Source organism: Apteryx mantelli, chromosome 19 (assembly GCF_036417845.1).
Source record: "Apteryx mantelli isolate bAptMan1 chromosome 19, bAptMan1.hap1, whole genome shotgun sequence".
Classification (NCBI taxonomy): domain Eukaryota; kingdom Metazoa; phylum Chordata; class Aves; order Apterygiformes; family Apterygidae; genus Apteryx; species Apteryx mantelli.
The window spans coordinates 9,591,134-9,602,372 of record NC_089996.1 but is presented as its reverse complement, the minus strand read 5'-3'; the positions used below and the strand labels follow the sequence as shown (position 1 = coordinate 9,602,372).

General features: G+C 52.4%; 1 protein-coding gene across 3 annotated transcripts; it reads left to right on the top strand.

Annotated features, from left to right (window-relative positions):
- Positions 1 to 235: 235 nt before the first annotated feature.
- TSEN54 (tRNA splicing endonuclease subunit 54) lies at positions 236 to 10,619 on the top strand. Of its 3 annotated transcripts, none has more exons than XM_067308495.1 (11): positions 236 to 280; positions 581 to 739; positions 2,094 to 2,157; positions 2,301 to 2,384; positions 4,257 to 4,355; positions 4,660 to 4,712; positions 5,067 to 5,165; positions 6,506 to 7,143; positions 7,726 to 7,786; positions 8,439 to 8,543; positions 9,732 to 10,619. In XM_067308495.1, exons 1-11 carry the CDS (start codon positions 252 to 254, stop codon positions 9,880 to 9,882), a joined length of 1,542 nt encoding a protein of 513 aa, XP_067164596.1. In that variant the 5' UTR covers positions 236 to 251; the 3' UTR covers positions 9,883 to 10,619. The 3 variants fall into 3 exon arrangements, with proteins under 3 accessions (XP_067164596.1, XP_067164595.1, XP_067164597.1); XM_067308494.1 differs by having other exon boundaries at positions 8,439 to 8,555; XM_067308496.1 differs by lacking the exon at positions 4,257 to 4,355 and having other exon boundaries at positions 8,439 to 8,555.
- Positions 10,620 to 11,239: the final 620 nt, after the last annotated feature.

Sequence of the window (11,239 nt, the reverse complement as noted above, 5' to 3'; positions counted from 1 at the left end):
AGAGCCTGTCACAGCGCCCGGCCTCCGTGTCCACAGCCAGCCCTTGAGCACTGCCCCGCCGCGCCGCTCCCAGCCGCTCCCAGCCGGTCCGGTCCGGTCCGGTCCCAGCCGGTCCCAGCCGGTCCCAGCCTGCCGCGCCGTGCGGTCCCCCAGCCCCGCAGGGGGCGCGCTAGCGCTAGCGCTCGCCGCGTCCGGCCGGCGCTAGGACCCGGCGGAGCCGCGGCGGAAGCGGCTGCCCGCGGCGCGCGCCCATGGAGCCGGGTGGCTCGCGCCGCCTCAGGTACGGGGGTCGCGAGGGCGGGACGGGCCTTAAAGGGGCAGCGCGCGCCGCCGCCCCCGACGGGGCGGGTGGGGGGTCCCGGGTCGGGTGCGGCGCGGCGACCTCGGGGGGGGGGGGGGGCCGCGCCTGGGGCGGGGGGCTCTGCCTCGCCCCGGCCGGCAGGGAAGGCGCCGTCGGGGGGCCGGGGCCGCCGCGGGCCCGGGCCCAGGCCCCGGGGAGGCGGGCGGGCGGGCGGGGTGTCCGGGGGCGGCGGCGGCGGGGGGTCACTGGCCTCACCGTGGCCCCTCTCCCGCCCCGCAGCACGGCGGAGCTGCTGGCGGCCCGCGCCCGCAAGGCGCCGCCGCGCTCGCACGGCCAGAAGGACTTCGCCCCCGACGGCTCCGAGGAGCAGGCGGAGAAGCTGCGGCGGTGCCGGGAGGAGCAATGGCAGCTGCTCTCCGAGGAGCGCGTGGAGCGGCTGTGAGTGGCCCGGCGGCGCCGTCCTCGCCCGCCGTCCAGGCGCGCCGGCGTGGCCCGGCGGCTGGGGACAGCGGGGTCGCGCTCGGCCGCCAAGCGCCCCGTGAGGAGGCGGGGACGTGGAGCCGGTGCCCCTCCGGGCTGCTTTGCTGTTGGAGGTCGAACACCTGCTGTTAAGGGAGCTGGTGTTGTTAAGAGAATCGAGCCGTGATTAATAGCAGATAACAGCTAGCGCAGCGAGTTCCCTCCCTCACGCTCGCTCGCTTGCTCGTAGCTCCCCAGCTGGAGCAACGGCGCAGCGCTGGAGCAGAGGGTTGGGAAGCTGGTGGTCTCTGAGGAGGGGTTCAGGAAGCCCCTCAAAGGGTCCTGGCTGTTCTTGGGTGCGTACGTAGTCCTTTATGTCTGCGCACAGCAGCTACTGCCCTCTTGGATGCGGTTCAAGTCATACAGCCCTTGTTGATGCTCGTGTGTGCGTGTGGCCTTGTACAGGTTTGCTTGACTCCCGCTGCGCCAGGTTTATCAGCTCTGGCGGATCCAACAGCACTGCCAGGCTCTGGAAGTTATCAGGTCCTGGGGGACTTTCACACGCTACCTCAGCACACGCTTTTCCTCTGTTTGGTCTGCTTTTTTTTTTTTTTTTCTGGTGGCTGGTTTCTCCATCCGCACTAGTCAGTAGTGATAAACATTGGCACAAACTCACACTGCAGAGGCCTTTAGGATGTTGCTTTGAGGATGGGGACCTCCAGGAGACAGGCAGGACAGACAGGCTGGACTGCCACCTTCCTCTGGTCACAAGCGGATTTGTTCCAGTGCATCCATAACCGCATGTTTGGGGCAGCAGTGGAAACTGTGGTACTGACCAAGGATTCAGAGCAAATCCATGGCAGACCCCACAGGTCTTATCTCCTCTTTCCTTGACCCAGCCACCAAAAATGCACATCTGCATTCTTGCAAAGTCACCCTACGTTTCCTCTCTGCTGGTAAATTCTCCCTACTTAGCACTTTGCTTTGCGGGTGGGATGCAGCAATTTGAGACTCTGTCCTGGGAGCATCTGAACAATCTTGTATGATATAGCATGGATCAGTCAGGGCCACACACCTCCAGCAGGGCTCTGTGTCTGTGGGCAGGTGTTTGTGGTGCTGGTTTAAGACACTGTTAACTAGTTGGCGATAATAAAATCTTCAGCTAATACTGCTAGATCCGGAGGACGAGGTCTTTCTGAGGCCTTACCCTGTAAAAACGCCAGCTGGAAGTTTGCTGCCTTTTGACACCTTCCTGAGCTTGTTGCATTGCTACCACAGGAGATGGTTGTGTTACATCTGCTGGTAATAACAAGCTAATCTTTAACCTTCTCAGGGGCAACCTGGTGAAAGCTGAGTGGAAGCCAGGACAGGGCATTGTGGAGCTGCAGTCCCCTGCGGTGAGTCTGGTGCAGAATGTCCTCAATACCATCGTCTCCTGCTGGTGATTGCAGACTCCTTAATCTGCCTCTCAAATGAGGGAGAGCCTGGCTGTCAGCAGAGAATGTCCAAAGCCCATCAGGGATTTGTGCTTTTGTTCCAGGGGAAGTTCTGGCACACCATGGGGTTCACAGAGCATGGCAAACAGTGTCTGCTGCCCGAGGAAGCTCTCTATCTGCTGGAGTGTGTAAGTAGGATGCCTGTGCATGGATGGGGGCCTTGGGTCCTTCCTGAATAACTGAAGGAACTGTGGTAGCTGAACACTTTTAGACTGAAGTCTGGAATCGCTTGATGCACGTTGGTCACTCCAGCAGTTTGAGCAGCTGATAAACACCTGGTTCCCAAGGGGTTGTCTCTCTTAGCCTGGTAGCTGATGGAGCTGTTTCTCTGCAGGCCATGGGTTCATATGTAGTACTCCAAAGTGCTCTGTGCCGTTGACACTGGATGTCAGTTGGATCTGTGGCCACTTTATCCAGCTGGTATCAAGTTGAACCCACTCCTATGTCAACATGACAACAGAGTCTAGGAGGGTGTTTGGATGATCTGGATTTTTGTTACAATAACAGTAGAAAGTCAGCACTTCTATCAAACTGAAGGAAGTGTAAGGAACGTACTTACCAAGTTTCCTGCTGAGATTTCTCTCCTTGCCTGCTGAGGGTGATAAAACACAGGTATTTATATATCAGTTACTGCTTTATCCAGATCTGTGTATCAGGGCTTGGACTTCCACAATCCAGGAAAACCCAGTGTTCTGGAAATTTCTGGAAACCAGATCAAACCAGTATCTTCCCCTCCCTTGCAGGGGTTAATTGGAAAAGATTTGACACTGAGAAAGTTTTTTCTTCAGATATGGTATACTGGTAATTAGGATATATGAGACTGGTCAGTGCCTGCTCTGTTATAAGTTGATTTTCCCCCTTATCCAACATATTTTACATATTCTGCAGTAACAAGGTTCACAAGTTCATTAGCACTGTGTTTTTCTGTACTTCTCTAAGAAGCTGACAGGACTTAGTAAAGCTGATGTGGCTGAGAGGGGAATGAGACCAAGTTGCTCTTCAGTGTTCCTCTGCTTGGAGAAATGCTAGTTAGGGCTGGAGTTGGTTTTTTTGGCTGTGGAGTGATTTATGGCTCTTCACGGACAGCTGTCATCAGCTGAATAGGTGCACCAAACTAAAGGGGAGCTTGTTTTCCCTTAGCAAAACTTAATCAGATTACCGGCAGCTGATGCCTTCCCCTGAGTCCTCCTTGCAAAGGCAGGGCTTTTTGCCTCTGGTAATTTGGCAAACAATAGATCATAAACAAATTGACTTGAAAGTAAAATTGTTTAGTCAGTTGCTGAGTACAGAATCACTCCCCAGAAGCAGAAAAGATCAGTTAGATGCCTTTGGCCTATCCCATGGGAGAGGTGTGGTTCCTAGTGCTTTGTTTTTTTGTGTGTGTTTTATGAGTAAACACATACTAAAAAAAGAAAAAGGAAAGAGAGGCGTAGCCTAAAACTGCCTCCTGGAGGTTAGCTGGTATCGCCTGGGGGGAACCGGCCCTGGGATCACTGGTGCTGCAGTAAGGGCTTCTGAGGAGCCAGCCTAAACGCTGTCATCAGTTCTGTTGTTCCAGCTCTCAGGTGTGCTGGTCCTAAATTTTTCTGTAGCTGTGCTGCGTCCTGAATCACAGAAATCATCAAAGTTCAAGAAAGTGATCTCTCAAAGCAATGATTATTTTAACAGTTGAGCATTAAGCTCCTGGCTGCATCATCCAAACAGATCTAGTGGTACAGCTGAGGGGGCAGCGGCGATGCAGGAGCTAAGAGCTGTGGGTGGGAACTTTTTCATGGCTTTGCTGCTAAAGCTAGGGTGTCAGGGTGAACACTTTTTACCTGGCTTTTCTGCTAAAACCACAGTGTCAGGGAACTGTGCACGTGAGGGGGACTGTAGGCTTGTGGTTAGGCATGGATATCACATGCTGATACCAGCTGTCAGGACCAGGGGGAAGGGACTGGGGTGAGCTTGCACAGACTGGTTCCCTGCGATTCCCTAAACACCAAGTTTCTGCCCTTCAGGGCTCTGTTCAGCTCTTTTACAGAGATCTGCCCTTGTCAATCCAGGAAGCCTATGAGATCCTGCTGTCCCAGGAGGCAATGAGCCTGCCACATTACCAGGTGTGTTGGGAGCTCCAGCTGCTGCGGGAGGGTGAAGGCCCAGCCACTGCCTCCTGCCCTGTTCCAGGGGCTGAGGGCAGGGTAGGACAGTTAGGGAGGGAAGGAGAGTCATTCCGAGTCTTTCTTGGTAACCTTCTTTTGTATGATCAGTTCCTGTTTCCTCACCTTTGTTTTTGGGCCCTAACCCTAGGGATTTCTCCTCTGCTGGTGCCACACCGTGTTTACCCAGTTGCAGCAGCAGTGCTAAAGTAAACTGTTTAGTTTAGGGTAGTCATTTAACCTTCTTGCTTTTCTTTGCTCTAAGGTGTTCAGCCACTTGAAGCAACTGGGTTATGTTGTACTGAGATTCAACCCCAGGTAACTGGCTTTTCCTTTCCATGCTGCTTTCTCCTTTCTGAAGATCCTCAGCAGCTCTGTGCCCACTGTATGGTCCCAACTGAAGGGCAGAGAAGGGAACTGAGGAAACCTTGCATTTCACCTTTTGGGAGGATTAAAGGCTAAAAGTGGCCCTCCACCCTTCCTTGTTACTCCATCTTGAGGAGATGATCGTGAACATGAAATGGGGCATAACTTGAGGACCATCCTGGTCCTGCTTGTGGATTTTCTGTGCCTGGAAAAAAGTTTTTTGCTGCTGTACTCTGGGGGCTGAACAGAAGGGTAGCTTTGGCACCCCATCCTGCCCTCAGCCCCTGTGTCGGTGTCTCCCTGCAGCACTGTCCTGTCTCCCTACGAGAGGCAGCTGAACCTGGAGAGTCATTGCCAGAGCTCTGGGAAACACCATCGCAAAAGGAGGAGGAGTTCCAGCCCTCGGTAAGGATGCATCCCCTGATGTGCTCTCATAGACTAACCCTTTGCCTTGCCTGCCTAGAAACTTTGCCCTGTGCCACTTGTGTTTCAAAGCAGGAGACAAATACAACCCCAGTCTCAGCCATTTGCCCCCATTTGCCCCCTGCAAGCGGTCTGGAGTTCTGGAGCTGAAATCTGGCCATCCCACATGATCTCATGTAGCTGAAAGACTCCTGGAGGCATTATCCAGGTGGTCAGAGGGGCAGGATCAATTCATAGCACAGCTCCTGTGATGAAGAACCTCTTTCTGCCCATGCTCCCAAAGCCTTCTTCCTGCCCCTAGCCCAGTGCCCTTCCTGAACTCTTTGCAGGTCAGCCCTTTGGTCACATCTGTACTTCACATGGGGCTAACGGGGGCGAGCTGCCCTTGTGCTTCCCATCTGCAGTGATGAGATGCCAAAATATAAGGGGAGAGAGGTCAGTGCAGAAGAAACACATGGCAGATGTCTTCTCTTGCCCTTTTTTTAGAGGGAGTGCAGACACTGCAGTGCCCATCCTTCTGTTGTCCACCCCGTGCTAGGACTGTACTGCGGAGAGCATAGTGGGGTCCTGGTCCCTGCACACAGCCTCTAGAAGCTGCCAAAATGCAAATAAGTGCTGACATAACTATTAATTTTGCTAATAATTATGACAGTTTCCAGTAGGTGGCATCGCCCTTTAAGAAAGAGGGAGGGAGAGACTGAACTGCAAGTCTCCTTCTGTTACCAAGTAAGTTGGTGCCCAAGAAATTAGGGTGGAGTTTTAGGAGCTGGGAGATAAAACTGCTGGTTTAAGAACTGTCCTGTCTTTTCTGGGAGCCAGGGACTGGAACTCGCACCAGTATGCGATGCTGGCAGGGTAGTTTCTGCCTAGTCTCTGCTGGTACCTGAGGCCTGTCCCGTTTGGCTGGTGTCTATCATGTTCACATGGAGGCACTCAGGGCTGTGTGAAGGCTGCAGGGCCGACTGGGAGCATTATGGCAGGACTGTACAGAAGTTGAGACTGGGAATTTCCTGGGTGTTGAAGCCAAGCCTCGTGCAGGGCTGCTGAGAGGTTTGTACTGCCTTTGGCACGCTCTGCTCGTCTTTGTCTGCTTTGTTCCTTTCTTGTTTTGTCACACAAGCAAACATCCTCCTGGCAGCTGAGATGCTGTTGTTGGGGTTTGCAGAGACACCTGTGTGGGGGCTTCTGCCACCCTTTCCATCCTTCCTTCAGGCTCGGCAGACTCCATCCTTCCTGTTACCAGGGAGGAGGCAGGATTCAAAGGGAGTAAAATCCCACCCTGAACCTCTCCCTCCCTTTTATGCTGCTGCCTCTTTGTTTAGGTCACATGAGAAGAAACATAAAGTATCTGAGGGCCTTCCAGAAGCTGAAGGGACCTCCGAAAAGGCTGATGATGGCTGTGGAGACTCCGGCTGCCTCCTCGTGGATGAGACCCCTTTGTTAGAGCAGCCAAAGGAGTCAGATGGTGGCAGTGGAGGGGGAGAGTCAGCCTCAGTTCCTCCTGATACAGGAGAAGAAAAGGCTTCTCCCAGCCCCTCCAGGAGTCAGGCTGGAGACCACAGGGAGAGCAGCCCTGGCACCCGCACGCCCCGCTGGGATTTTACCACCATTGTCTTGCCGAACCTGGCCCCAGACCAGCCGTGCACACGTCTCCCCTCACCTGACAAGGGGCTCCTGCCGGAGAACGTGCCGGGGAGGGAAGTTGATGCTGCTTGCTGGTGCAGACGCATCAATCAGAAGCGGGAGAAGCTGTCGCGGAAGGAGAGGGAGCAGCTGGAGAGGGAGAGCAGGTACAAGAGCAGTGTCAATGCAGACAGGGAGGTGAGGCGCTGCTCCAACTGGCAGGAGTACAAAGCCCTCCTGAAGCAGAGGAGCCAGCAGAAAGTTTGGAAACGACCGCCACATCTCTGGGACCAAGCTGTCACCCCACTTCTGCAGCCGGATGAAGCCACCTCATCAGGTACTGGCTCTGGGAGGAAGGAATGTGGCAAGGACACGCCACTCCCTGAAATGGCACTACAGACTGGCAGTGGACAGAAAGGTTGCCTTTGACAGCAGCAAAAGGGGTGATGTGGAGATGCTGAACATCAGTTTAGGGGAGAGTTTCTTAAGCAGGAAAAGTCTCATTAGAAGGCCTGGGCAAACCAAGAACAGAGGAGCCCAGGCACGGACGGGGGAGAGGGAAGAAGGCTTGTCCTGTTGCCTTTGCATTTTTTTTCTATAGCCCATTCAAGTGCCAGGATAAACAGGGCTTTGGGAGGTCTTCTAATCTGTTCCCCATGTCATGCTATATTGCAGTCCTTCTTGCTAGGCTGTTAGGCATGTGAAATCAAGGCAGGCAAGATGCAAAGCAACTGCAGGGCTTTCTGGGCTGCGTGTTGGGAGGAGATGAGGAAACTGAGGTCTTTGAAGTAGCCAGTGGTGACTGTGGTGCTGCCAGCCATTGTCGGAGGAGGAAGACTTGTGGGTGGTGGTGGAGTGCTTGGAGCGCCCTGGGAGAGAAATACTTGGTCTCATCCTTTCCTGTTCCTTCTCCCTCCAGCTGCTGTCCTCCAGCAGATCAGTGTGCTGCAGCCCTCCCACATCCTGGATGGAGCCTCCCGGTTAGTATCCTGCCAGCCAGCTCATAGCTGTTACGGAGAGGGGGCGTCTTGTGATGGTCCCTGCTTGTGAGGTCTGCAAGATGCTCTCAGCAGCAGCGTGGGAGCTGCCTTGTGTCCAGGATGCCAAGAGAATCCAGTGCTCTGCTCCATGGCCCTCTCACATCTTTAGCAAAGGGCTGGTATTTCCATGAAGCGCTGGGTCAGGGAGCCAAGGCATTCCAGGCTGACTGTAACTTTGGGGGTTGCTCTCTTCTCCTGATGTCCCCTGTCTGCACACTGGCCAGGGAATCTTGTTTCCAAATCCAGAGGTTTGGTTGTGTTTCACCTCTGCCTCACCCCTGAAATGTGCTGCCATCCCTGCTGCGGCAGTGCTTCGCTCCTGTATCTTTTGTTTGTGGTACGTTTTGCAAGGAGAGGGAGGGCATGGCAGATGTGGGGAAGGAGTTTGGTCTGGTCTGACATGAGGATGTGGGGGAAGGTCTGGGAAGTAATTAGAACAGTTACAGGGTCAGTCATTTGTCTGGGGAGTGAAACTTTTTAGAAGGCCCAGACTAGACAGGCTTCAAGAGCTTTTGCTCCCTCCTGCCTCTGCTGTATCTATACCCCATGACATCAATCCCATAAGCACGCAGATGTGTTCTCTCTCCTGCAGGCTGCAGAAGGACACAGAGGGCATGACGATAGACTTCAATGTGTATCAAGCAGATGCTGTGGCCAAGTTTAAGAAGACGAACCCTGGAAAGCCATATGTCAGGATGTGTGTACGGAGGTATCCGTGGCGTGTTATGATTTCTGTTGAAATAACCCCTTTGCTGTTGTGGAAATGAAGTCCCAATGGTCTGTAAATGACCCAGGATCTTGTAGGCTTTACAGATCATCAGAGTGCCTGCCTTTAGGGTGGTCCTGCCCAGATGTTTCCTTTGCTTTCTGTTCCTCCTTTGTTGGAGTCTGGCTGACGATTCCCCCAGCCCTAGCACTCAGCCCACGCTGTTTGGTCATCTGGTTGCTGCTCATGTGGGTATTACTGGAGTCAGGAGCAAGAAGCAGCCACAGCTGTATTTATGCAATGCCTGTGAAACTCACACAGAGCCTGATTTTGCAGAGAGCTGTATGGTATGTGAATCCTCAGCTGGTGCAGATCCCTGTGGATTTATGCAGAGATGTACCTGCCTAGAGGTGACTACAGGCTCAGGGCCATGGGTTTAGTATTTTGATTTTTGTCAGATGTGATTTTGGCTGAGGCAGAAACAGAGGGCAGGTATCTGCTTTCTTGCCAGATCCAGAATCTGATACTTAAATTCCATAGGCAGGTGCAAAGTTCAGTTTCTGCCTTTTCTAATTTTGATATACTAAAACTGCCTCTTCTCAACTCTTTGCAACTTCAGTAGAGACAGAGGAAGGAAGGTGGTAACGCAGTTTTACAAAGGTCTGTGTTAGGAGTGAGTGGGATGATTCTTACTACACAAGTATTTCCATTTAAGAGTGAGCAGACTCTGTAGAATTAAAAGGAGGTGAGATGTTGATCCCAGCAACCTAAAGATCTTCCTAGCACAAAAGTATTTAGATTGTATTGGATTGGCAACTTGCCAATAGCCCTGTGAGCCGCATCTAATAGGCGCAGCATGGAGCAGCATACGATTGCCCTTGTTTTCGGCAAAGGATTTGACAGCTCCTGGTTCCTGGCATGCAGCGTGCTCTCTCGCTGCTGGCAGCCTTCTGCTTTGATTGAGAAGTGTGGGGAGGGTCACTACCAGCTCATGAGACCAGAAGGTGACCACTGTGATCACTGATTTTCAGGGATGCCCAGCTGGGTGAAGTTTGAGGGCAGCCTGGCTCATTGCTGTGAATTGTCTAGCTTTTGTTCTGTCTCCGATAATCGAAACGTCCCAGGACACCTGGGTTTATGTATTCTTCTGTGCTTTGAGAACTATTTTTCCCTCTACAGCTTTGATGAGCAGATTCCATCCCTCCGAGCTTTGAAGCAGGTCACGTATCAGAGTGGGGATGTCCCGGTGGTCTTTGCACTGGTGGACCATGGAGAAATTGCCTTTTATTCGCTAAAGGAATTCAAGCTGCCAGTTGATGTTAATCACTGAAGTTGCTGTCGTGTGCAGAAGTGATGTGGGATGAAGGGGAGAGCTGTATTCAGGATTTGCTTTCTTGATTAATGGAGTATTATGGAAAATAGAGCCCGTGATAACCAACTTGGTAGTTGACCACTGCAACTGGCCTCACTCAACCAGGAGGTGGCTCGTCCATAAAAGCAAATTTACTGCAACCAAGCAGTGTGTACAGCTTAGCTGGGCGTTTCTGGACTGGAATACACACTGCTTTGTCCTTGAAGCCACTGGTTCTCCAGCTTTCTGATCTCATGGACCACTAGCCTTTCTTTGACTGGATCTGTCATCTCTGGCTGTTCTGTGGACCATTAGAAAACACTTTGCTGGTGACAGTCTTTCTCATATGTTAAGAACCACTGTGCTAGGCCAGTCTGAACGGTTGGAGAATCACTGAGGTCAGCTGGGGCAGAATAAGCTGATCAGATCAGTGGTGGTATCCTGAGCCTCTGTCATTCAGCTGCACCAACAAACATCGGATCAGATTCTGATGTGAAAAACAAAGTCACAGCCATAAAACTCAGCCACAGGAATCAAGTTTCTGGATACTTGAGAGCAGGAAACTCTGGGCTTTGTGCACTGTTTTATCAACCAGAGGTCACAGAAAGCTCCAGAGCATTGCAGATGACACCCCAGCTTTGTACTGTAATGGCTGTCCTGAGATGTTTTGGCCACACAGTGTTATATCATATTAAAATGATGCCATTATATCAGCACACTGTGTCTGATTCTCTCACCAGGGCCGTACTGCATCCCTCTCTGTTTCATCTGTTGACATCCCTTTTCCTGGCTGTAGTTCCTTGTCTTTTCTTTTGCAAGTGAGAGATCCTTCAGCAAAAAAAGAAGCTACGGATTTCTCATGAGCCTTCCAGTCCTGTGGCTGTTGTGCTCCAAACTGAGGATCAGTATCCCATCATTGCTTTCCAGGCCCTACCATGGGAGCCTTCTGCCAGGATTTCCAGGTACCAAATCTGCTTTAGCCTCTATGCAAAATTGCCAGTGAGGGGTGCCAGAAAGCCTGCTCAGTGGATAGAAGGATGCTGAGCAGGGCTGTGTTCAGTATCTAGCTTTCTTCAGAAATGTAATACCAGTTGTTTTAGATGCATTTTATTTGATAATTAATGTTTTGAGTTTCTTTTGGGGGTGGGGAAGATGCAAAGGCTAAAGAATAAAAAGCCTTTTCCAACAATGCAAGCTCCTGAGTGTTAATTTCCCCAGAAACGTTAATAAGTTATACAGAGAGATGCTCTGGGGAGGCTGTCTGGACCCCAGTAGCACTAGCTGCTGAATGCCTGCTCTTGGTCATACGACTAGGTGGCTACATAACCCCTTTCCT

Excerpts from the sequence above, each read along its gene's own strand:
- TSEN54 (XM_067308494.1), top strand. The coding sequence starts at position 252 with ATGGAGCCGGGTGGCTCGCGCCGCCTCAG. Across the intron at positions 2,158-2,300 it reads TGGAGCTGCAGTCCCCTGCG|GGGAAGTTCTGGCACACCAT; the intron begins GTGAGTCTGGTG and ends CTTTTGTTCCAG. Across the intron at positions 2,385-4,256 it reads CTCTCTATCTGCTGGAGTGT|GGCTCTGTTCAGCTCTTTTA; the intron begins GTAAGTAGGATG and ends TCTGCCCTTCAG.